The sequence below is a fragment of the Delphinus delphis genome, chromosome 8 (genome assembly GCF_949987515.2).
Source record: "Delphinus delphis chromosome 8, mDelDel1.2, whole genome shotgun sequence".
Taxonomy (NCBI): domain Eukaryota; kingdom Metazoa; phylum Chordata; class Mammalia; order Artiodactyla; family Delphinidae; genus Delphinus; species Delphinus delphis.
In genome coordinates this window covers 64,357,054-64,384,061 of record NC_082690.1, presented here as the reverse complement: position 1 = coordinate 64,384,061, position 27,008 = coordinate 64,357,054, and the positions used below count along the sequence as shown (strand labels likewise).

At 40.6% G+C, this 27,008-nt stretch overlaps 2 protein-coding genes across 4 annotated transcripts; both read left to right on the top strand.

Annotated features, from left to right (window-relative positions):
* The first annotated feature begins 6,782 nt into the window (after positions 1 to 6,782).
* Positions 6,783 to 19,633, top strand: TMEM9B (TMEM9 domain family member B). 3 transcript variants are annotated; one of them, XM_060018455.1, is made up of 5 exons: positions 6,783 to 7,300; positions 9,614 to 9,705; positions 13,021 to 13,129; positions 15,422 to 15,556; positions 19,478 to 19,633. In XM_060018455.1, the coding sequence occupies exons 1-5, from the start codon at positions 6,935 to 6,937 to the stop codon at positions 19,631 to 19,633; spliced, it is 858 nt and encodes a 285-aa protein (XP_059874438.1). In that variant the 5' UTR covers positions 6,783 to 6,934. The 3 variants fall into 3 exon arrangements, with proteins under 3 accessions (XP_059874438.1, XP_059874440.1, XP_059874439.1); XM_060018457.1 differs by lacking the exon at positions 9,614 to 9,705 and having other exon boundaries at positions 7,170 to 7,300; XM_060018456.2 differs by lacking the exons at positions 6,783 to 7,300; positions 9,614 to 9,705 and adding an exon at positions 11,979 to 12,086.
* A 5,307-nt stretch (positions 19,634 to 24,940) lies between these two features.
* On the top strand, positions 24,941 to 25,522 carry ASCL3 (achaete-scute family bHLH transcription factor 3). Its single transcript, XM_060018458.1, has one exon. The coding sequence runs from the start codon at positions 24,941 to 24,943 to the stop codon at positions 25,460 to 25,462; it is 522 nt and encodes a 173-aa protein (XP_059874441.1). The 3' UTR covers positions 25,463 to 25,522.
* Positions 25,523 to 27,008: the final 1,486 nt, after the last annotated feature.

Below are 27,008 nucleotides of genomic sequence, written 5' to 3'. Positions count from 1 at the left end.
GCTCTCTCAAGGTGGTTTTTTCTCCCACAGTTCTATTACTGGTCCTAGAGATGGGGTAGATGGTCTCCTTGCTTCTTATTACTTCTTGCAGACATTTCTCCCTCTGCTTTCCCTTAAAACCCCCCAGCTTTGAGCCTCATGCCATCAAATTGTATCAATTCTGTCCCTTCATTGTTGCTATCATCTACAAAATCTACAAGCCCCTGGGTCATTCCGCCTCAGTTTTCAATAAGTTTAGCTCTTGGCTCATTTCACTCCCCACAACACTACTCCAGATTTAATTCTTCGTAATTTAATTACATAAATGGATGATCCTTTCAACTCCCTGACATATTGGTTCCTTGAATAAACAGTCTTCCACTGATTTTATCCTTTACCTTTCCCTGCCATTTACTCCAATGGTCATACCTTAGATCTTGTTATTACCAAAACCTATAACCGTTTCATGATCTCAGGCTCATGTATCTGACTGTCTGACCACCAGCTCTGTCTTCCAGATATCTGCTAGCAACTTGATTGCAACACTCCCTTGATTATCACCTTTCATTGTCCCTAACCTGAGTTTCTCTCCTCTCTTCATAAGCAACTTAAATCCCTGGGTCAATGGATATAATGATTCACTTGCATATACTTTTAACTCAGTTTACCTTCTCTTTTTGTCACACTCACTTTGCAAAACCACAATTCCAGTCAGAGCCAGCTCTTTGCCTACCCCTATGCAGCAACCATGCTGACTGGTCTCATTTTAAACTCATGTCCATAACTCCCAGGCCCTTAACACTGCCCAACAATCATATTTCCCTAGTCATTCACCTTTTTATTCTAGATCAGGGGTCTGCAACCTTTTTCTGCAAAGGGCCGGATAGTAAGTATTTTAGGCTTTTCAGGTCATACAGTCTCTTTCACGACTACTATACTCTGCCATTGTAACAAAAAAGTAGCCAAAGGCAATATATAAGCATTGCCTTACATATTGCCATACAACTCATAAAATTTGAATTTTATGTAATTTTTATGTGTCGCAATTTAGTATTCATCTTTAGGTTTTTTTCCACAACCATTTAAAAGTATAAAAATTATCGTTACCTAGCAGACTGTACAAAAACAGGATTTGGCCACAGGCTCTAGTTTGCTGGGCTGTGTTCCTAAGTTATTTCACACCTTCTCTTTTCTTCTCAAGTCTCTAATACTGCCTTCTAATACTGCCAGATGATGGCCTTGCTTTCTACTTCATTCATGAAATAATCAGAACATTCACCACTCCTACCACATCTAACCTCTTACCAGCATCTCTATGCATGAATTCAGCTTTCCCTTCTGTTGCTGTGTTACCATAGCACAAAACCAAAATATTGTATAACTTACTGTGTTTATTGTCTCCCCGACTAGAATGTTAGTTTCAGGAGGGCAGAAAGTTTTATCTGTTTTACACCCTGCTGTATACCAAGTACCTAGAAGAGTGTTTAGCATGTAGTAAGTGCTCAACAAATGCTTGATTGAACATTGGCTACCAGACCAGCAGGTAGGAGTCTAGAGAATTTTTCTCTAGAGAAACTTACCTCTCCTTCCAAGAGAAAGAAACTATGCATCTTGGCAGTTGATCTTGAGTGCCCTAAGTGGTATTTTTTTCAAACTTCTTCGAGAAAACACCCACAATAAGAAATCCCCATTTTATGGACTTGACCCAGTACATAATATGTACATATGATGTATATGTGTGTATGTGTGTGTATATGAAACCAAAGTTTCACAAAACAATTTCCTTTTTATGTGTGATATATTCTGACATAGTATTTTCTATTCTGTCTTTTGGGAAAAAAAGTTCGTAGCAAGTGATTAAATTGATTTCACAAACCACTAATGGGTTTGCAACCAGAAGTTTGAAAAATACCGCAGTGTGTTCTACTAATCACAAGCCCTGTCTATGTACACAGAGCTTCCAGTCAGTTTTCTAATGCCTAACTCTTACATGTGAATAGATAGCCAAGGATCTCCAGACATTTAAGGAAAGCTTCTGAGAATTCCCTGGCTGTCCAGTGGTTAGGACTCTGTGTTTTCACTGCCGTGGCCTGGGTTCAATCCCTGGTCGGGGAACTAAGATCCTGCAAGCTTCATGGTGTGGCCATAAAAAAAGCTTCTAACAGAAAAAAAAAAAACAAAACACAGCCACGGAACAAAGACTGAAAAACTCATAACATTAGAAATATCATCAGAGAAATAAGATGCTGTATTCCCAGATGGAACAGATTGCTATTTAAAAGGGGGCAGGGCAGTCAAGAAAGTAGTAAATTTAAAACAGGATAACAGAAATGTGAAAATTCAAAAGAAGAGTTGGAAGATAGAAGCCTTTCAGAAAAACAAAAAGAGGTAGAAATGGGGAAGAAATGATAAAATTATTCAATTATTCTAGGGCAAAACCTGTGTAGTGGGCTCAAAGAATAACTAGTCCAGAATGAAGGAGGATGATGAAGCCCTGGAGGGTTGTCTTCAATTTAAAAAAAAAATAACTAAACTGATAGGCTACCTGATGTGTTTGAAAGTATTGAGAGTTTGGGATAAATTAATTATAGATACTTGAATGCTAAGAAACATGGAAAAAGAGGCAATGGCTAACTTCGGTCAAAAAAAGGAAATGAAATCATATTATGCTAATTTATTCAACCGTGAATAAATACATACACAGTTATAATAATGTAAGGAATAGTGATTTACCTAAGTAAGATGATATAGATATATTGAGGGATGGAGGATGGAGAAATAATACATGTGTTTATGAGAGGACATTGGAGTGTAAGTACATAGCTTATTTCCTATAGCAAGAAGTAAGATAATAGCCCAGACTGAAAAATCAAGAACTAGAGTATAAGCATGCTATTAAGAAATAGGGAGAAAATCCCAGAAGAGATTTATCTTAAAAGATAAGAAAGAAGTTGTCTCTGGGGAGCAGAAATTCAGAATGTAGAGTGCTGGGGTAGGGTCAACTGTGAAGTACCATTTGATATCTTTAAATGCACTATACTGGGGACTTCCCTGGTGGTTCAGTGGTTAAGACTCCGTGCTTCCACTGCAGGGCACACAGGTCTGATCCCTGGTCGGGGAAGTTCCGTGTGATGCGGCCAAAAAAAAAAAAAATACTATATTGGTAAAAATAAAGATGAATACAAGTAGTATAGTTTTTCATTTATTTGAAAATCTTAGCAGTCAGAATGGAGGAACTATTTCCCTTAGGTATTGTAAGATATAAGACACTGGGAAACCAAGAATACTGATTTAGCACCCTTCTGAAAGAAACTTTAAAAATTCTCCCTGCTTTGGTACTAAACCTTGTGTTGCTTTGTTATTTTACAGTCTCCAGTAACTTGTCAGCTATTGCTGATACCAGCATCTCTAAGAACAGAAAGATGTAATTCTGGCCTCATACATTGTTGTTACCATGGTGGGAGCCAGCAAGTATACTTATGTGGCTTTACAAGTAGCAGGGGGCAGAAAATCTTACTAAAGGGGGCTTGAGTAGGAGTAGGAGGGAGCACCCTGGCAATGCACATGGTAAAGGAGAGGGCTCACATGAGACATTCCCAGGGTATGCTCAGAAGAACTTCTGTGTGTCCTGCTGTAACCACTGGAGACATGATCCAAGGAAACCATCATATTGATGCTGTGCATGACTCCATTTGTTCTCCTGGACTGCTGTGGCCTGGGAAAGGGCTGAGTAGATCAGAAAGGATGAGGTGGAGAAAGAAGACTGGGGCATCCAGAGAACTATTTGAGCTCTGGAGGGAAAAGGGGTGAGGGGACTGCAGACAGAGCTAGCAAAACCTCAGTCCCAGATACATAAATTGTCACTTCTGCTTCCTAACCTTCTGACTTCCACACTTAAATTTAAAGAAGAGTCTTCTTACTCTTCTGACCATCCCCCACCAGGGAATTTTTTAGGCCTTACAAAGAAGTGAGAGGGCGCATACCTGGTAGGAAGGTGCACCTGGACTTATCACTCCTTAAGTGGAATAGAGTAAGGAAACATAGTCACAGGGAAGCAGGGAAAAGAGTGGGTACTAAGGCGAGTCTTGTCTGTAAACAGAACAACTCTGATGTGACCTGAAGGTCTAGGAAGACCCTAGGACAGAAAATCTCCCCTCTCCTGCTTACTGTGGTGCCCAGATCCCATCTGTACTTCTTTGGGCATCTCAGCATTGCCCTCTCATAATAATAAAGGAATAAAGTAGGGATTCAAGTAGGTACCTGATATTTGGAGACTGACCAGAGGAGCCTCTCCCATTCCTTTTCCCTTTTCCAGGTCCCCACAAACATTTATTGGTTTTTACTCTGTCCCAGTCTCCAGGTACAAAGATAATGAACAAGGCCACTGCCCTCAAAGAGTTTGCAAAATTTTGATGGAGGTTGGGAGTATAGAGGCAGATATGAAAACATAATTTTATCCTAATGGGTTAAGTTTGGAAACAGATCTGCACAAATACAGATGGAAGTGCACCTAAGTCAGGGAAGGCTTTCTAGTTGAAGAGACTCCTGACCTAAGGGGAAAGTAAGAGTTATCTAGGCATGAGCAGGGCAGAACAAGAACTGACTCCTCCACTTCCACTGTGTCACCTGGAATTACATTCCTTGTTTAGTGACATATACCCCCCCAACCTCAAACCTTTGGCTCTAGCTGTGCCAGTTCAACTCTGTCACCCCTCTCCTTACCCAGGCCTGAGTCTTCATTCAGACTCTAGCCAGGCAACTAACCATCTTATTACAGTCACTCTACTCAAGGCAGCAACATCCTATATTCTAGAACAGCTATATCTAATATAAATATTAAATTTTCTAGTAGCTACATTTAAGAAGTAAAAAGAAACAAGTGAAATTATTTTAATAACATTTAACCTAATGCATCCAAAATATTTCAACCTTAATATAAAAACATTATTGAGATATTTTGTTTTTCATATTGTCTTTGAAATTCAGTATATATATATATATATATATATATATATATATTTTTTTTTTGGCTGCACTGGGTCTTCGTTGCTGTGCGTAGGCTTTTCTCTAGCTGCAGCGGGCTACTCTTCGGTGCGCAGGCTTCTCATCACGGTAGCTTCTCTTGTTGCAGAGCATGGGCTCTAGGCGCATGGGCTTCAGTAGTTGTAGCACACGGGCTCAGTAGTTGTGGCTCGCGGGCTCTAGAGTGCAGGCTCAGTAGTTGTGGCACACGGGCTTAGTTGCTCCGTGCATGTGGGATCCTCCCAGACCAGGGCTCGAACCCGTGTCCCCTGCATTGGCAGGCAGATTCTTAACCACTGCGCCACCAGGGAAGCCCAAGATTCAGTATATTTTACACTTACAGCATATCTCAATTCAGTCACACTTCAAGTGCTCAATTGCCACATGTGGTTAGTGACTACAATATCTGACAGTGTAACTCTAAACTTCTGCCCAGACTGAGTGTACTTGGTGAGGCACTATTATATATTTCCTCTAGGTCTCTGTACCCCGAGTCAAGGCCCTGAGAACAATTTTGAAGAACGGGAAGGCCTGTGAGGTTTCAGCCAAAGAGTAATCACTCCCTTCAGATGCTAGACCTAGACAACTAACCCAAAACTGATCTCAAACTTGCTGATAAGACAGCTTTTAGCAATCACAAATCCACAAGTGCATCACAGTCAGACACATTTGACCCCTGGTGTCTCCAGATTGTCCTCTGGCCAGCAGGACACCCGCTAAGAAAACCTGATAATTAACTAACGTAACAGCATCTTCAGAAGGCAGCCTGGAGGGGCCTTGGTGAAAAGTCATCTAGTCCTGCCATTCTGGTTCTGGTTGGGACCGGGAACCACTTGCCATGTGGGACTGAAAGGGGCTAAAAATATTTGGCGTAGCATCAGACACCTTGTGTTAGAGTCTAGCATCAACAAGAATCACATGGGAGAAAAATATTGAGAAAATTCTATCCGTTAATTAAACATTTCCACAAACTAGGAAAAGACCACCTTTTGAGTTTTGCTTAGAGAAAGGAAACACGGGGTATTCCATGAAAGCAGAATTTGAAATCCATAGGTAAGAGTTCAGTCACCTCATACTGAGACCAGAAAAGGGAAGTGTTTGGACCAAGGTCATTCAAAAAATCCGTAGAAGTTATGATGAGCCCCTGCATCCTTTCCACTACAACCCCACTGTCTCTACTAACTGAAAAATATTTTAATTGGAGACACTATGCCATCTCCAAGGTTATCCTAAATTACCCTTCAGGATGACCCGCTCTGGGAAGGATGGGTCAGTGCTCCCCGGCTTCTGACTTAGGGGACCAGCCACCTTGAATAGGATTGTAGCGCCGCGATCCCCCACCTTCTGGAATCGTGGACGGAGGAGGCTACTAGGGCGGTTCTCTCGCCAACTCCACACCTTCCGGAGGCAGGCCTGGCCCAGCCCAGCCCCTCCGCTGTTTCCCAGTTCCTGGCGGCAGGCTGGGCTTAGGCGGTCAGACCCCCAGTGGGAGGCAAGCGGGGAGCCCCAAACGGAGGCCACACCCAAGAAGGCAGCTCACAGACTGTTAGCAACTTCGCGAGGAGTGGGGTCCGGGATGCGAGTGGGCCGCAGGTCAGTACCCAAAGTGCCAGAGAGGACCTCTCGACCCTCTGACTGGGGGTGGGCATCCCGGGAAGCGATGGCTCGGCCAGTCCCATACCTGTCCCCACGCCTCACACCCGCCCCGCCGGCGCCGGCCGGGACGGGCCGCCTCTCAGCAATTCCTGGGGCTTATTAGGCTCACTCTGGGTCCGGCAACGAACTGCTCCGGCCTCGCAGGGGTCGCTCTGGCCCCGCCCCCCCGCTGACAGCCCGGGCTTGCTGGGGGGTGGGGGTGGGGGTCCTCCCTGGGCTGGAGGACCTGCTAGTGCACTGGCGGCCCACAGCCCCGCAGCCTCGGTGCCGGGGAAAGATGGCCTATCACCTCAAAGCTCCGCCGGACCCACGCTGCGCCCCCGAGAGGCCGCCTTTGCTCCTGGGGCACCGCGCAGCCTCCCGGCCTTCGCACCGGGAACCGTTTCCGGGGCGAATGCTTTTCGTAGCTGACCCGGCGCGGCCCGTGACGCGAGGGCCCAGACGGAAGTGCGGGCGGAAGAGCCGGAGCCCGAGCCGGAGCCCGACCGAGAGCAGGTCTCGGGGGCTCCGGCTGTGGGGACTGCTGGGGCTGGCAGCGATGGCGACCCTGTGGGCCGGCCTCCTTCGTCTCGGCTCCATGCTCAGCCTGTCCTGCCTGGCGCTCTCGGTGCTGCTGCTAGTGCAGCTGTCGGACGCCGCCAAGGTGAGTCCCGCCCCGCGCTCGCCCCAGACCGGAGCTCTTCCCCTGCCTCCGGCCTTGTCCACCTGCGTCCCACCCAAGTCCTCTCCCATCCCTGACAGCCCGACCCCTAGCTTCACAGCCCTGACTACCACCCGGAACCCTCCCGACGGCCAGGGAGCAGTCCAGCCTTCCCTGCTCCAGCTGTCTGACGGTCCCCGCCCGCACCCCTCCCACCCGCGGAGCTGACACCCCGCCCCAGCCCCACCCGGCCCTGACGGCGCCCAGAGTCGGGACAGCATCTCCGCCTCCTTGAATTTCCCTTCCCAGCCCCGACAGCACCCCCGCTCCCGCAAACTTGACAGCCTTTCCAACTCTAAGAGCCTTTAACTTAATACACTTGAGCTCTGACAGTCCACCGCCGCCCTCCACCGGCTTCACAGACCACTGCCCCAATTCCCCAGGCCAAAATGATAGGAAGCCCGCATCTCACAGCTGTCTTCCCTCTTAGGAACTAACTCCTCTCAACTCACCCCTGAACTCATCCCTTCCCACTGTGGGAACTTACTTCTCCTGGTAGCCTTCCTTCTCAATACGACCTACAGGAGTCTCTCTCACTGGCCTCATATCCTCACCTGACTCCCTCCAGGACCTCCTGGCCCCTTTCTTGCCTTCTCTCTTCTTGATAATTTAGAGGGTAAGGGAGGATCCAAACTACAGGAGAGGTGAGGTTGTGGCCTTCTCCCCTGCTCCATTTCTTGGCCCTTCTGGTCCCCCTCATGCTGCTATCTAGTCCCCTTCGTGCCCATACCCTCCAGACCTGTCCTTGATGAGCTAGCTCATTACTAGGGAAAACAGATGGCCTGCACATTAATGTGATGGGAAAACAGAATGACATTTTTCTTTTTTAAATTGGAGCTTTACTCTATAATACCTTTAAATATAGGGGCTGGGAAAGATGGGTGACAAGTATACAGATCAGGGGGGTTTTGGTCAGGGGTTCTTTTTTTATTGAAGTATGTAGTTAATTTACAGTGCTATGTTAGTTTCAAGTGTACAGCAAAGTAATTCAGATTCTTTTCCATTATAGGTTATTACAAGACATTGAGTTTAGTTCCCTGTGCTATACAATAGATCCTTGTTGTTTAGGTCAAGGGTTCTTTTTGAAATCTTCCCTATGTCCCTCCAGAAACAGGGGCAGCGGCAAGTCTCCTGACTTTCAAAACACTGCTGGCACCCTCTGCATATCTTCTGTCATCACTCTAAGTGGTATATTGTAACCATGTACTTGTCAGTCTCCTTTACTTGGGCATGTCCTAATTCTGGGCAGGAACCATGTCTCACACTTATCTGAATCCACCTCATTGTACACAAGTTCTGGCACAGGACAGATGCTCACTAAGTAGTTGCTCAATGAGTAAATGAATTAGCAACTCTGCCAGATATACCACCATATATAGGAGTTTTGGACCTGGTCCTCTGGAGACTAATGAGCTGCTGCCTTCTCAGATTAGATTCCCCTTTGTTGGGGAAGCATCTCCTACTCCCTCTATTCATAAATTTAGTCACCCCTTCCTCCACTTCTTGAAACTTGCTTTATCAGTAGTTGTCCTCTCTGTCTCCCAGGGATTAGAAGCAAAGTTTCCTGGGAAGGGTAGACCAAACTGATCTCAGCTACACTCACACTACTTCCCTTATGTATTGGGTTGGCCAAAAAGTTCGTTCGGTTAGTGGACATGTTCAATAAAGTTCTCTGTGAAAATGAAGAAGATGTGTTTTATTTTTACTTTAAACCGAACGAACTTTTTGGCCAACCCAGTACTTCCTTTCTAATTGTAGCTAAGTGCCTCCAAAACTTCATCCGTTCTATAGGACTCTGGCCCAACCCATTTTATCCATAGCAATACCTTTCTACCAAAGGGTGGAAGGATGGTGAGTAGAAGAATTGTGATTTGTTTTGTGAGTAATTTTTAGTTTGATATTTCCCCATCCTTCTGTAATCAGCATTCTTATCTGCAGGCGCAGCTGTCTGTCTACCTCGTCTTTCTACTAGCAGGTAGATGGTGATAACATTAGCACAGTTTGATTGTCATGTGACACAAAAATGTGATTAACAAGTCACAGATACTAGATGTTATTTCAAAATAATTTTATGTAGTATATAATCATTCATTAGCATTACCAATGGCTTTTAAAAACTTGTATATCCCACAGTTATTTAAAATTTTAAATGAATGGTTTTAGAATACTTGGCGGGGATGCTTAGCACAATGTGTAAGTTGCAGTTTTTAAAAATATTGATGATAAACTGTCAACAAGTTTCTATTTTGGTTATAGAATTCTGAGGATGTCCGATGTAAATGTATCTGTCCTCCCTATAAAGATAATTCTGGGCGTATTTATAATAAGAACATATCCCAAAAAGACTGGTAAGTATTCTGGATTACTGAATTACCTGTCAAATTTCTTTCTTTGGTTGCCACTGTTAGCCCTGGATATTCATCCAATGTATTGTTTTCTCTTTAAGCAAAAGTGTTGAATTCCATTTCTATTTGAAAAAGTGAGAGTAAGGCCCTGAGTGCATGATGTAGGCCTAAAAGAATGTAGCCAAAATCCCCAGGCAGGGAGGCTTTTACATTGGGATGGGGCTGAGTTTGTGGCACCCAAACTACCCATAGCTACCCTTCTGTGTCCCCTTAAATTTTGGTCCTCCCTCTTGCTTCTCAGTGGAAGGTAAGCAAGCCTCATTTATCTGGGTCAGAGCTTTTACAATTTGTAGGTTTTGATGATATCTTGTCAGATATAGGAGACTATGTTTAAAAGTGTCAACAGGCTCAGGAAGGAATGGGAATGAGCCATGAATGTCAGAGTTTACCAATTGGTGTGCTATTAATAGGTTATAGGTGTGCCAAGTCATTGATCCCTTCAGCCCTTGGCATATAATCAAGTAGGCCTGTGATGACTGGGATCCTGACTAGCTAGCCACCAGCAGCCTTCTCTGTTTATCCCAGTGGACCTTACAAATAATAGCTTTTTCTACATGTGCCGTAAAATGATTGGGAAGCAGTTATTTTGTAGCAGGATAGGTGGGCTCCTTACTCTGGACTGGGACGTTTTATGGTTTGTAATGGAAGGTTGCCAGGATAGGCCTAGAAGAAAAATAGCTCCAAATGTACTGTACTTTCACATGTGCCCGATTTCACAGCTAAATAGCCCCGAAAGTTTGAAAGCAGAATTAAATTCATTCTGTTACAATATTCCAGGCTGACTTTGAGTAAAAAAAGGCAGGCTTTGAGCATGTTTAGCTTTTCTGATGTCATTGTCTGTTCTTCCCATGATGTGCATTTAGGTTCAATCCGACATTTGGTGAGTATATTCTTGAGAACTTCTTGTGAGCTTTTGTGTTCTACTTTAAATTGTCTCATACTACAGTGATTTAGCTATTCTTCTAGGTTTTATATCAGCAAGTTACTTTATATGAAAAGAAAACTCAAATAAGTTATTCCTATAAATTTTCCAAATATATTGAGCACTTACAACCAGTTTATTGTCAGTAATAGAATATGATGCCTGTTACTTGAGTGGCAAATGAACTCACTATTCAAGTGTTTAGCACTAACCTTTTCACTGACTTTTTGTTTTTCCAGGTTCACAGAGAACCGTATATCATTTATCCCTGGTTATTGGTGAAAATAGGGAGCTTTGAAAGTAAACAGTTGAAAACTAGGCTTGCTTTGGAATTTTTCTTCCCTCTCTCCCTTGCTTCCTTCCTGCAGCTTAGCCTTTTACTAGGGATAGGTTCACAGATGTCACTGAAAGTTTTTTAACTGGCTTTAGAAGGGTAGGCAAGTTATGACTAATCAAGATGTTATGGCTTTGCGAGGCTTCCAATATCTTATCTGACCCTGTATATATTTTTACCTCCTGGCCTCTCCATTTTGTCCAGTTGTTAGCTTTAATTCTTCATTGACCTATACTGTCTAACTTAAGAAAAATTTTGAGTTCTCTGGTTTGTGTTTGAGGCGTGATTTGAAGCTGATAATGTCCTCCTTTTGGCACTAGGGGGAGGTGTCGCCTAGTTCCTGAAGTGGTTGTGTTCTGTATCTGGGTTCTGTGTTTACAATGAGTGGCCAGCCAGAACCAACCTTCCTGCTTCGTCTCCCATCCTGCACAGCACTCAAAATCTCCTTGTTATTAAACTGTATTTGTACTTCCAAAGAAATACTCAACACTTAAATTCCCCAAGTAATTCTTAAGTATTGTTACTAAGGCTTCTGAAGCTGAAATAGAAAACTAAGTAGGAGATAAGTCTCATTTTCCTGAGGTTCAGAGAGATACAGGGGGGCTGTCCTAGGAGGCAGGAGCCCGGGATTCTGGTCCTTTTACCTATTACTTTACTCTGACCTGTACAGGTGACCTCTCCGAGAGTGCTGGGCTGGATGACTTCTATGATTCTGAGCTAGATACCCCTGCAGTGGGATTTAGCTTCCTCTGCCTATTTTATGCCTGCATCCAGCTGGATACGTTCCTGGTCTTCTGTACATTTGGAACAAATATCACACACTTGTATGGTGTGAATGTGGGACCTTACTCTTATTTGAAAGTCTGCCAGTTGAGACTTATTCTTTCATTACTACCTTTGTTAAAATTAAATTACCTGTTAAGGAAAACTGACTGAACTTTTATCATTTATGCCATTTTGGGTTTTCTTTCTTATGCCACAGCTCAGAGGGAACAGAACACAAAAAAAGTACGTTCTGATAGGGCAAAGGGAAAGAATCAGCCTGGAGCATTGGATGCCCTCAAGAAGGTGGGTGGAGTGAGACAGGATGCTGTGGTAGAGTTCGTGAGGCAGCTAGACATGCCTAAGGGAGAGAGCACAAGAGGGAGGGAAACTGCCCAGCAGCCAGCAGGAGGACAGCAAAGCTTTGCCTGCCTTTGCTGAAGGTGATCAGGGTAGTGGGCTCTTAATAGCTGGGGAGAGTAAGAATTTAATTATTTCCTAGAATTGACAGATTTCTGGGAAAAAGATTTTTTGGTTAGGCTTGCTTATCATAAGCTGTAAATAAGTGACCTGGAAAATGGGGAGAAGATAAACGTCCAACCACAAAAACATTCAGCCTGTTATTATTTTTAGGTACTGTTGCCAGGTAGTGTTTTCATTTTAAAATATTTTTGTTGTCCTAATCCTACTTCTCCATGCTTTTTAAATAGACTTTTGCTCATTAAGAAAAGTAATTGTTTCTTACTCTGGTGTTCAGCTTTTAGAGTTTCATAATTTACCAACTGTTATGTGTGATTAGCCATTCATATACCACACTGTGGCAGTTTAGATGATATTAGTTAATTCATAAAAGAGGTAATCTCATATTTGAATAATGCTTCAGGTCACTTTAAATCATTTAAGGCAGTTTTACTTGCTAAATGAACAAGTCTAAATATGACTTGATCTGCTAAGTAGTTTTCAGTCCCATTTGGGATTTTTCCCATTTTTAACTATAAATAGCACTTTTGAAAATAGCTGCTACATATGTGTCTTTATGGTTTCTTAGACTGTTAAAGCTTACCAAATTGCTAATGTTTAGAGAGGAAATGATTTCCCTTCCTTTACTGATTATTCGTTCCTTATATTCATTCTTTCATTGGGAAAGTTCAGTGATTATTCCGGATTTCAGGAAAGGTTTGATCAGTGCAAGTAGAAAATCCAGCTAGGTTTAGGCAGTATTTTATCTTTGTTTTTCCAGCGATTGCCTTCATGTTGTGGACCCCATGCCTGTGCGGGGGCCTGATGTAGAAGCATACTGTCTACGCTGTGAATGCAAATATGAGGAGAGAAGTTCTGTTACGATCAAGGTAAAAAAACAATAATCCATCTTTTCTGCTTCTGGAACAGTTTTTGTTGGTATCTAGACAAGAAAGAAAATTTTGGACATTTGAAATCTATTTAGTTACCTAAACTATTGCTCTTCCATCCTGTTCCCCAGCACCCTCTTACCCCCTCCTTTCTCATCCCCAGCCCGCACCCTAAAAGGAGCAATGGGCCTGCTCTCCGCCTGCCTCGTTGAGATGCCTTGTGCATTAATTAGGATACCTTAGATAGATGTGATATGTGAAATGGCACAAAAAAAGCCCTAAGTATAATTAGCATTTCCCAGAAAGACATTCCAGCTTCTCTGCGGGCCATGTACGCCAAAGATTAGTGAGAAAGCAGGATGATTAGACCTTCTTCTTCCTGCCCTCTCAACCCTTAGAAAAAGTTATATATAGAGTGACTGCTCTATCCTAGAAAACATCACTTCTGGATTTTAAGATTTCCTTTCTTTATCTTTTATAGGAAATGGAATGTAGATCACTCATCACAATTTGGACCTCTAATGAGTTCAGTTACTTTATTATGGTGGCTAATAGTTCTTCTCCCCAATTTTTTTATATGGAGGTCCCCATTCCTGTTGCAAAAAAAAAAAAAGCCTCAGGGGAATCTGGGGTGCTCAGCTATGCCAGTTACAAAGACTCCTGTTGTGATTGACCCTGTGGAGAGCTTCTGCTCCAGCAGGGTACTGTCCCATAGAGAAACCATCATTGTACTTTTCTATTTTTAAACAAAATTTTTATGTATAATTTCCATACCCCAAATGTCACTCATTATAAGTGTACAATTTTATAAATTTTAGCAAATTTAAAACCAATTTTTAAAATCCAGTTTTAGGGACTTCCCTTGTGGTCCAGTCGTTAAGACTCTGCACTTCCAATGCAGGGGGCACGGGTTCAATCCCTGGTTGGGGAACTAAGATCCCACATGCCCCGCAGCCAAAAAATAAAAATAAATAAATACTTTGGGTATTGGCCCTGATAACTTTCTAAAAAAAAATTATAAAAATAAAATCCAGTCTTGGAACATGCCCATCACCCCAAAAAGATCCCTCATAACCATTTATAGTTAATCCCATTCCTACCCCCAGCCCTAGACAATCACTATTCTGCTTTGTGTGTCTACAGATCTGGACATTTCATATAAATGGAATCATAAAATATGTGGTCTTCTGTGACTGGTTTCTTTCACACAGACCTCAAAAACATGTCTCTTCATGTTGTAGCATGTATCAGTACTTAATTCCTTCTTATTACTGAATAGCATTCTATTACATGAACATACCACATTTTGTTTATCCATTCATCAGTTGATGGACATTTATTTCCAGATTTTTACTCTTATGAATAATGCTGTCATCAATATCTGCATACATGTCTTTGTGTGGATGTATGTTTTCCTTTCTCTCTGGTAGATTCCTAAGAGAGGTAAGTTTTTTTTTTTTTTTGCGGAACGCGGGCCTCTCACTGTTGTGGCCTCTCCCGTTGCGGAGCACAGGCTCCGGACGTGCAGGCTCAGCGGCCATGGCTCACGGGCCCAGCCACTCCGCGGCATGTGGGATCTTCCCAGACCGGGGCACGAACCCGTGTCCCCTGAATCGGCAGGTGGACTCTCAACCACTGCGCCACCAGGGAAGCCCTATATTTAATTTTTTAAGAGACTGCCAGGTTGTATTCTAAAGTAGTTGTACCATTTTACATTCTCACCAGTAACATATGAGGGTTAAGTTTCTGTACATCCTCGCTAACATTTGCTATTGACTGTCTTTAACTGTAGCCATTCTAGTGGGAGGTGTCACACTGTACTGCTTGACACCACACGAATTAAGATCTCAAGAAAATCATGTGCCTAAAATGTATTTTTGTATATCTAAATTGATCTAAAGCAGTATGCTCTTGAAATTCATCTGAATTACATTTTCTGTTAGGGATCCTAACAGAAAGTGGTCTTGACTGCAGTGCTGTTGAATCTAGGACACTGTATTCAGGTGAAAAAAGAGAACTGCTGTGCTAGCAGTGGTGCAAATGATTAGCAGTAGGTGAAGATGGAATTTGAAGACTCGTGAAAAGATCCCAAAGGCAAAATGCTTTCTTTCCTTTTTTTCTATAAATAATACTTTGGTGAAGAGTTGAGTTTATTTCTTATGTTGGAATCTGGTTTGTATAGAAATCCTATATGCTTAACAGATCAGTCTTCACTATGGCTTCAGCATTATTATACAAAATTCAGATTTCTTGGCTTGAACAGAGATACAACTTATTTTCAATTTCCTTTAGGTTACCATTATAATTTATCTCTCCATTTTGGGCCTTCTGCTTCTGTACATGGTATATCTTACTCTGGTTGAGCCCATACTGAAGAGACGCCTATTTGGACATTCACAATTGATACAGAGCGATGATGATGTTGGGGTAAGTTCTTAGCATGCCCTAGGTGTTCAAGGCCAGTCTCTGTCATCATCTGATATAAAGTGCATGTAAAGAGTAGTTACATAATAGATGTCCCTATCTGGAGCAGATCCTGCACCAGAGAACCTAAAGACAATTCTAATATTAGTGTATGTCTCTTTATGAGGAAATTGCTCTGTAAAGCCATAAATGTGGTGGTTTGACCGATGATCCTTGGTGAGTGTGCTGTACAAGGCTTTGCCTTTCACTACCAAGGGCACAATTTTCATTGCCTTTTCCTGTTTACATTGAGAAAAGCATCGGAGATAGTCTTCTTCCTAGGCTCCTGCCTGAACACCTTTCCTGTCAACATCACCAAATATTTTAAAAGGCAAAGAGGCTTTAGTGAAGGGAAGCATGAAAACCATAATGTTCTTTACTTAATGAAGTACAGCTTGATAACCTGCTGATGTTTTATATTTCCTATTTTCCTCCTTCTTTAAAAAAATCTGTGATCTTTAACTCTAGAGAAAAATAAAACCATCACTCCTGATTCTCTTCCTATCTTTAAAACACATTCATATTTGTATATATAATAATATTACTTCACTCAAAACCTTTGAGAAATTGACATAGTCCGCAAATTTGTTATTCAGTATGGCTTAGAGAATTATATTGTTTGTTTTGTCATTATCCTGTTTGGGTTTGTTTCCAAATTTTCCACTATTTCATTATTACATATATAATATTCTTTAGAAATTACTTTTTATTTTGGATTACTTTATTGAACTATGTTTCTTAAAGTGAATAAAATTTAGTAGAGTGTCAAGAATCAATTCCAAAAGCCAAAGCCAGGATAAAGCCTTGCCAATCACAGTCAAAAGTCCTTTTACTCTGGAATGGCTTGTGGACCCATTGGTAAAAGATGAGAAAGGGGATCCCGAATGAATGGCTTAAGTTATAATTACAGAGCCTGCTTGTCTCATGAATATCGATATTGAATACTCAACTTAATTTGAGCAAGATTTCATTTTTGTTTTGTGAAGAACTTTCATAGAAATACCTCTCTTTGCCTCTTTCCCTTTGCTTCCTTTAGTAATTCAACCAACACATAACAAGTAACTTTTCCATATCAGGAAGAATTAGAGTCTCAAATACTGTTCCCATGTTAATTTTCATTCACATACAACATTTCCCATTGATATTTTGGGTCAGATGATTGTTTGTTGTAGGGAGCTGTCCTGTTCACTGCATGATATCTAATAGCATCCCTGACCTCTGCCCACTAGAAGCCTCATCCCAATCATGACAATCAAAAATGCCCACAGACATTGCCAAATGTTCCTGGGGGTCAAAATCACCCCCAGTGAGAACTACTAACATATGAAGACGTTATGTATCAAAGGCCACCTAAACCGTTTCATTATAGGCACAGAGACAGAAACTGTGACTTAAACTACATCCCTTATAGCATTAAATATCTGGTTCCTGATTTTAGGGATAGACAATATTAATGTAATACACAGAGCATAAAAGAAATGGATGTACAAATGTATAGATAAAAACATGTAGGAAAGGCATTTGATGGGACCATGTGCTTAGTAACCATTTTGTTCACCAGAGATTGATTCTGTGAGCATGTCGATCATGTGAGAACATTGTCTTGAGAGGCCTGGCTGACTTTTGCATATCAGTTAAATTGATTCTGGGCAGAGAGAGGTTTTCTAAACACAGGTACGAATTTATGGTAACAACTCCGTTCAAAAAGAAGTTCAATTTAAATTCCTACAATTGTTGCTAATCCAAGATGATAGTTCTTCACTCTTTATGTGCCTTTATACATGCTTTTGTTAAATTCTCAGTTAAATTCTGTTTTAATTTTTTCCATTTTTGTTGGGTGTAAAGTACTTTGAATCAAGTGAGAGTTAGCACAAATAGTTAAGAAGCTCACTGCAAGTAGTCACAATAGTTACTGTGTTATATATCCACGACACATCATTGCTATTATCAAAGCATTACATTAAAACATGTTTTGTACTTATTGTAATTTTATCAGGTATAAAAAGTGCAAACATATATAAAGAGTAAATCTCTATTTGCATTCTCCTGGCATCCATGACTATGAGCAGCTAGTTCAGTCTTGTTCTGATGGATGGATAATAGGCCAGAAGGATTAACTGTGTGTTTAGTCCTTTAAATTTGTTCCTTAAGAAGATGTTTCTCTCCCTACCTTGAAGAGTAGATAACAGGACTATGAAATTGAGAAGCACTCTGCTGGTAAAGTACATCCTTCTTCCCAGTCTTGTTTATGTCAAAACAAACCAATGGTAATAATGTTTTATATACAAGTTCACTGAAGCACCATATTCGGATAGTGTCATTTTAATCTACCTGAACAAAATCAGTGTGGTAAGATATGACACCAAGTCACGTTTAGGGAAGCTAAGACTTGTGCTTGTGCTCATTTGTTAGATGACCTTGGATCGGTTTATTTCCTCATGGGAAATAAAGTAATCTAACAACATTAGCTGCCTTCCTCTTTCCTAATGTTCTTTCTTACATCTTTGAAACATTTGAACTTTGTGGAATTGTTTTTATTATTTTCATTTGTAAGGTTAAAAAAAGAATGGGGTTTGTACAAGATATTACCTAAATTAAGTGAAAAGTTGAAGCAATTTTGGTAAAGAAGGCAGGGATAGATTCTTTACAGAAAACTCTTTGATGTCTTTGAAATGTTGACATTATATAAATATCTTGCTCTAAAAAGAAGACCAGGTGTTAAAACACTGTTTAGTTATAGTTTTATATATGTAGTTATGCAGTTATGTATAGCTTTCCATAGACACGCTGACTGCTGCCCTGGGTATATAATAGAGCTTTTGCAAACATGCAAAACAATATTGTTTCTTTCTGAGAGGCGAAGTTTAAGAGGTCTGACTTGTGACTTTTATCCTATGTTGGAACATTTAGGAGCTTTGCTAACCCAGGTTCAGGAAAAAGAGATCAAGGAAAAGGCAAACAAAAGCAATAAATTAGTACTGAATGCCTTTTGTCATTTAGGCAGCTGTGTTTATATCTCATGCATAGATAGATAAGCATGGTGGTTTCCTGTGTAATGACTACAAACATCAGTGGCTTTGGTTTACTTTGACCAGGACAGGTTCGTTTTCTACAGATACCTGGGTGACCCTTCAATGGCCTCTTTCCTAATGCGGCAGCTAACATGGAAGCTACTGTGTGCTTAGCAATGAAAGATTCAAGTCTTTACCAAATAGAAATGCTGAAGTAATAATTCCTTACTGTCCTTAGCACTAGAGGGTAATTGTAGCACTTGAGCTATGTCTCTGTTCATTACAGATTGGGGAAGGGGGGAAATGTAGGTGTTGAGGGCATAAGAAGAGATGGAAACCAACCAAGATAGGATCCAGTCAGCTCATCTCCCAGGATGAATGTGGCCCCAAGCTGGCAAGTAAAAATTCTAATATAATGGGAGTCAGGAAATTAAAAGATAGGAGTTTCCTCAGCCACAGATTAGCTATATAGTATTGAATAAAACAAGGAAAAGCCCCACTTTCTGTATCTGTAACATATAGATATTAACATGCAAAATAGATTTTCTTTCCACCACTCATCAAGACGGGCTTCTCTTTAACGTAAATGACCACTGTCTTTGTCTTGATCCCAACTTCTTAAGGGAATGTCTTTGGAAATGGTGACTCATGGGAACTTTGCACAAATACCTCCTCATCGCTTATTTTACTTGAACCAACTATTTCTGTAGTTGAGTTCATCCTGCTTCTGGTAGTTGAGTGCCTAAGAGTGCTTGGCCAAATTAGATGGTCTGTTTGAAAAGGCCAGCTGCTCCTATCTCCGTGGCTGGATAACTGTGTGTGTGTGTTTTACACGGACCATACTGTCTGATGTTCTCCATTCCTGGACTTTCAGGATCACCAGCCTTTTGCAAATGCCCACGATGTGCTGGCCCGCTCCCGCAGTCGAGCCAATGTGCTGAATAAAGTAGAGTATGCCCAGCAGCGTTGGAAGCTTCAAGTTCAAGAGCAGCGAAAATCCGTCTTTGACCGTCATGTTGTCCTCAGCTAATTGGGAATCGAATTCAAGGTGACTAGAAAGAAATAAGGCAGACAATGGGAAAAAATTGACTGAGTTTTCCTGGGTTTTGTGTTAATGCCCTGTTGATTTCACTAACTCTTGCTGGAAAATTCGAAACTGGAAACAAAAACATGCTTGGTATTTTCTTTTCTTGTTAATGTATTAATGGAGGCATTTTTTAAAGCACATGCCTCAAACAACGTTAGCCTTTTCCTATTTGTGACTTTTACTAATAAAAATATGTCTGCCTGTAAATTATCTTGAAGTCCTTTACCTGGAAAAAGCACTCTCTTTTTTACCACACAGTTTTAATTTGGTTTTCAAGATAATTTTCAGGGGTGGTTTTTGTGTGGTGTTTTTTGTTTTTGTTTTTGTTTTTGGCAGAGTAGAGGAGGGATACGTGGGAAGTGCTTAACATAACTTTTCTCAAGTCACTTTACTAAACAATCGTTGTAAATAGACTTTGCCTTTTATTTTCAAGTTTCATTTATATTTTGAAGTCTGCCAGCCTCATCAAAGCCCTGACTTACCTATTTGAATTTTGCACTGACTATATTATCTGGACATCTGGTTGGCCTGTGGCTGCACTTCATGGTAAATTGGATCTGAAATGCCTGGTGGCTCTTCATAAGATGCAGATTTTCTTCATGTACTGTGATGTCTGATGCAATGCATCCTAGAACAAAGTGGCCATTCACTAGTTTACTCTAATGAATAAACATAGTCTTGGTGTGTGGTCTTTCTCATCTTCTTCTAGTATCTTTAAGGATGAATCCTAAGGACTTGGACACTTGCAATAAAGAAATTTTCTTTTAAACCCAAGCCTCCCTGGATTGATGACGTACACATATTTGTCAGCATCTCCAGTCAGGTTGAGAGGCAGCTGTTTGAGCTGTAGTGTGTACAGCTTTGAACTAGCACTGGAGTTCCAGTTGCCTCCCTCTGAAAGGTATAGCAGTTATTGGATAACTGGCTTTTTTCTTCCTATGTCCTCTTTGAAATGTAACAATAAAAATAATTTTTGAAAAACTTTTTTTCATATTCTTTTCTATTATGGTTTATCACAGGATATTGAATATAGTCCCTTGTGCTATACAGTAGGACTTTGTTGTTTATCCATTCTATATTATAATAGTTTGCATCTGCTAATCCCAAACTCCCAATCCATCCCTCCCTCACTCCCCTCCCCCTTGGCAACAACAAATTTGTTCTCTATGTCTGTGTGTCTGTTTGTTTCATAGATAAGTTCCTTTGTGTCATATTTTAGATTCCACATGTAAGTGATATCATATGGTATTCAGACAATGGAATATTATTCAGTGCTAAAAAGAAATGAGCTATCAAGCCACAAAAATATGTGGAGGAACCTTAAATAAATATTACTAAGTGAAAGAAGCCAATCTGAAAAGGCTATTTAATATACGATTCCAACTATATGACATCCTGAAAAAGGCAAAACTATGGAGTAAAAAAAAAATCAGTATATAATATGTCATTATACATTTGTCAAATTCCATAGAATTGCACAACACCAAGAGTGAACCGTAATGTAAACCATGGGCTTTGAGTGATAATGATGTGTCAGTATTGGTTTATCACTTGTAACAAATATATCATTCTGGGGCTGGCTTATTGGTAGTAGAGGAGAATGTGCATATATGTAAGAGTAGGAGGTAAATGGGAACTATGTACTTTCTGCCCAGTTTGCTGTGCATCTGCAACTGCTCTGAAAAATAGTTTATTTAGAAGGAAAAAAATTTTAATAGATATATAATAAAATGGAGGTTCATACTGAGCTTCCTGGTTATGGCCTTAATCTCTGTTTTAAAAATATTGGCGAATATTTGCACATTATGAGATTATTACTTAAAGATATTTTCCATAAATAATTTTGATATAAGATTATATAACTCAGATAAATGGGGGGGCATTCTTTTTATAAAAGAATTTGTTACAAGAGTCCAATTTTGCAAGCAAAGCTTTCTATTTAGTTTTGTTGTATGTTGTCATATCTACATATTAGGTAGAGAAAACAGATAAACCAGACTGCAGTTCTGTTTAACTGTAAGCTATTTTGCATGTTGTTACTAAATGATCACCTATAAATCAGTTTAAGTCTGACTCAGCCCAAAGTACAGCCTCTCGGCAACAAAATTCAGGTAAGAGACTCTTCTCCAGAGTGGCCCATGGGGGAGAATAAAAACATGGTTTTTAAGAAAATCCCTAGGCACGGTTGATAAATGATGAATTTTTTCAGCTATCTGATTATTCCATTATCTTAAACTATCAAATATGCTTATATGTTGAAAGAGTCAGTTTTGCTGATGATTCAGTCATCTGGAGGAGCGGAAAGTGTTTTTGGGTTTGGAAGTCAGGAGATTTAGGTTCTGACCTCTGCTCTGCTACTAGCTCTGCAACAATTATGAGGGATTGGATAAGAGGATTTCTAAGGTTTCTCTAGGCCTAACGTTCAGTAATTCAATTATATGTGCAGTTGTAGCTTTTTGTTTTTTCCATGCTAGATATTTGTAATATCTCAGAAAGTTGAAGCTTTTATGCTCAGCAGAGCATCCAGAATCTCTTAGGATTTTATCATTAAGACCTCATCATTTATTTCCCAGAAGAGTTCTAAGACAGACACCTGAGATTTTCCCTAAAAGGCAGGTGCATTTGTTAGCTATGCGTGTATCTGGCTTTGGAGCCACAGCACTTAACAGCCTGTGTGGCTCTCTTTTAAAACCTTTACTCAGTGTCTACAAACATGTCCAGCTGCCACTAGACTTCCTATCTTGATCCTCTTCGCTACTGCCTTTTTCATTCTATCACTGTTGTTGTTAAATTTTCTTCTTTGAAAAAAGGATCATTTAAATGCTGCTACATTGATTGGTGAACTTTTTGGAAATGCTCAATAGAAAAGGCTTTCTCATCAGTGTGTCTCCAAAGACACCAGGCTCTTTTTCCAAGAATTATGCAACGTCTTGTTAAAACCTAGAAACTATTAATTACCTGTTGTGTATACAAATTACTCAGATTTCATCTGGGTCAAGGCTTAAGATATTGTTAAAATTATCAGTCAGGATGAACTATACTGAAAGAATTCTGTGTGTAATTAGCTTTGATGACATCTGCTTTACTTTTTGGAACCTTGTTGTATCAGTTCTGGCTCGTTAGCTATAGGCAGAAATAAGGTGCTGATGTTCTCAGAAATGTAGTAATAGGGGCTCCATACCCATTGTGCCATCATCTCCCAACTTCTGCTATACACATCCTTTATCTCTTACCCTCTAGAATTCTTGGCTCGAGAATTTCCCAACTCTTTTTCTCAGCAACTTTTTCTTTTTGACAGAATCTTGGCTAGTTTGTAATCCAGAGATTTTCATTTTATGTTAGTTATTTTAGGCCATTGGATCAGTAATTTGGAATCTTTCATTTCCTCTGTTTTGATTTTTAATTGGACCTATGGCACTTATCTCATTCCCTCACCACCACACTTCTATTAGGAAGAGCTTTTCCTGGCATTTATTCCTTTTTCAGCCTTTTTCACCATGACATTATAACCCTCCCCACCACTCACATTTCCCACCCCTCATCCGCTATCCCCCATCCCCTACCGCTCTTTCTGGTTCCAGAGTCATTTGTCTTTTCTGTAACCATACTTGATAGGATAGGTTTTTTCACAAGAATTGTAATACACTTTATTGCACTTGACTTCTGGTGCTTAGAGACTGCTCCTGTCATTACATAGTGCAGCCTGCAGAGTTTTGTTTTTCTCAGGTAGAGAAACAAGTGCCAGTGTTTACCTAATCTTGCCCTTAAACATTAGGGCTGGGTTTTTTGTGGAAAAAGAAAGCCACCTTTCCTTCTTTTCTGAAAGCCCAAAATTAGATTTCATGTGGCTTTTCCTTTTCCATTTTGGGTATGTTCTTCATCTCTCAACAGATGTGCTTTGGATAGATCAATGTTTGATTTTCCAGTGTTAGGGAAAATATAGGCCAGGTTTTCTATAAGGTGCAGGTGAGAAAGGGATGCTGCACAAGTATTCATCTGTTAAGAAACGAAACAGGAAAAGAACTAATACCTAGTGCATTATGTATTTTTTTTTCATTTAATCCTCACAGCCACCCTGCAGAATAGTTGATATCTCAGTTGGACATAGGAATAAGCCAGAGCTCAGAAAGGTTAAGAAATTTGCCTAAGGACACACAGCTAAGAAGAGGCAAAGCCAAGATTGAAACTTGAGAATGTTAATGACTGAAAGAAAAACGCTCTTTTCCTACAGCACTTCCTTGACTTCCAGTTAACTAGTTACACTGTAATGTTCCTGTGAAATCCGTTGTGACCACATTATTACAGTCAAAGGCAAAAAGTAATGGTAGTGTAATAAATAAGCTGGATGCAGGCCTATTCAGAAGAAGGGAATGTGTTGATATGAGACATCTTAGAGTATTATACTTTAAGTTCCATGGGAAAAAAACCCTAAATACAGATGCACTTAATATATTTAAAGTTCTAAGTAAAAATATGTTAATTGACCATGTTTTAAATGTGTTAGGGGAGTTTCTCATTAAGGGAATCTTACAGTGAATTTTTAAGAGCAAATGATTCCTTTTTTATTTTTATTTTCAGTTTTGCCCCCGGCATATCAGGTATCGTTTAAGAAGGCTATGCCTGCGAGGTTGCATGATCACTAACTAGTTTGTAATTTCTCCAACACGTATTTGAATATCGTGGTGTTTCAGTGTTTCCCGAACATCAGTATTTGCATACACCTTCACAATCTTCATTATATTAGTGTTCCACCTGTACTGCTATTTACTTACTATTTTTCTGTAAATCAGTTTACATTTTTTACTCAAGTAGCTTTATTTTTAAAAGAGACTTTGTATCACTACTGTAAATGTGAAATCAGTATAATTCACAATAAATAGAAATTAATAGTAAAATATTATTAGATTCTACTAGATACTATTCCTGTTGAAGGCTTCCATCTGAGGAGGATTAGAAAGCATTCTAGTAGTATGGAAAACACACTCTCATCAGACTAAAGATATATCCTTGTAATCATAAGGACTGAAAGGAAATAACTTTCTCACAAGGCAAGTCAATGTTATTTCATGCTGTTTCTGTGTACCATCAAAAATCCTACCCAAAGAATGTTGTAACCCCATCAAGTTTTCAGAATGAGCTCAGAAACTATTCATCAAAGCAGAAAAGTCTCTAATCTCTGTCGATATCTGTTCTCTTTTGATCTGGCCAAATTAATAAACTTGGTTCTGTTTCCAGGCTAAAGAGGAAACGATGGACAATAGAAGCTACTCCAATCTACCAGACAAACTGCCTGTCTCCTCTGATTCCACCCACTTGCCACTGACCAGGTCCTTCTATCTGGACCCCATGATCATGTTCCACCTGTACCCTGAGGGCCCGGTGCCATCTCCTTACTCTGAAGACCCGCCATTGCTGCCTTTTTCCAGTGACTCTCTGATCATGGAAGATTATGGGGAACCCTGCGCCTTCTCCTTCCCAATGCCTTATCCAAATTACAGAAGGTGTGAAGACTCCTACAGGCCAGCCTTTATCCAGAAAAGGAATGAGCGGGAAAGGCAGCGTGTGAAATGTGTCAATGAAGGCTATGCCCAGCTCCGACATCATCTGCCAGAGGAGTACTTGGAGACACGACTCAGCAAAGTGGAAACCCTCAGAGCCGCAATCAAGTACATTAATTACCTGCAGTCCCTTCTGTACCTTGATGAGGCTGAGGCCAAGAATAACCCCAGGAAAAGATTCCTCCATAATGGCAGCCACCAGCCGCCACACTGACCCCATTTTCAGAATCATTTGATTCCGTGTTTCTAAATAGAAACAAATAATTTCACAAAATGTGGTCCCTTACATCATGTGATAGTTTTCCTAATGGAATCTCTGGGTGGGCAGATAATAGTTCAAATGCTAAGTTGTGTTGGATATTTCTTACCTGGGTTTCAGATGTACTAAACTATCTTATTGAGAAAACGCTTCTTAACCTTTGGTAATTTCTTTCAAGAACTTTAGGGAAGTAGGAGTCCCTAGAATTCTCTATATCTTTCACCTTGCCCTTCTCGCACACTTTGCCAGAGTCTCAGCTGTGAGAAACTCACAAAAGTATTGTAAGACTAATGACTATTCAATTCCTGTACTGCACTTTGCAGACGCTTCATGCTAAGCAATCACAATGAACCTCCCTGGATTTGTCAAAGTTTGGTGGGTTTTATTATTTGGAGTTGGCAAGAAATCTATACCTCACTCATAATGTGATGCGGAAGTATCTTGGGGCTAAAGCAAAAGTAGTTAACAAAACCTTGTTGTCGTTTGAAATTACTTCAGAGTCATCTTTTTCCTGCATGCAGCAGACATCCTCAGGTAGCTTAGTTTGCGCTTAAGAGTGCAGGCTCCACAGTCACACTGCCTCCGTTTGCATTCTGACTCTGCTGCATCCCCACTGTGTTTTCTCAGTTCTTCATCCACAGAATGAGAATTATAGGAAAAGCAGCTACCCCTTATGTTTATCATCAGTATTAACAGTGCTTGTGAAACATAATGAAAACATTATGTGAAAACATAATGTGAAACATTATGAAAACACATAATGTTTTCATAGCCATTATTTTTAAACTTTATTATCCTCTTTTTTTCCTTTTTTGCCCATGACATCAACATTCTTCAGGTTCTCCAGGCCAGAAAATGTGGGAAGGACAGTGATGTCCCCTATCTTGGAGTCTGCCTTCAAAATGTTTCTATTTCTGTTCCTATGATGAGCTTCAGCTCTTCCTTCTTCCTTAACTCCCACGTCCCCTCTGTCACCAAGCCCAGGCAGGACTTCCAACACACTGTCACATTCATCTCCATTGTCACCTCTCTGTGAAGTCTTTCCACCACAGCTATTACTTGTTCCTTTATTTTGAACACATATTTCCTTGCCGTTCTTATCCTGCTATCTTTACTCCTGCTATCTTTGCACACCTATCTCTGTCTTCAGTAGAATGTAAGCTCCTTGAAGATAGGGGTCAGTCTTATTCATCCTATATTCCTAGCACCCAGCAAAGTTATTCAAGTCAGGTAGGCATCAGGAAATATTTGGTGGTGTTATTTTCCTATTCCCATCCTGTCACATTTTGTCTGGATAACTCCGAGGCCTCCTGGGCTCTGTTCTCAACTGGCTCTATCATCACTCTGATATTCTTTCTTAAAGTGTTTCATGTCATTTCATTGCTCAAGCCCCATGACAACTTCCTTTCGACTATGACATTGTTGACATTTATCTGCTTAGTTTTCAAAGCTCCCATCAATTTGGCCCCTTCCCAAATATCCACACTTGATTTTCCCATGA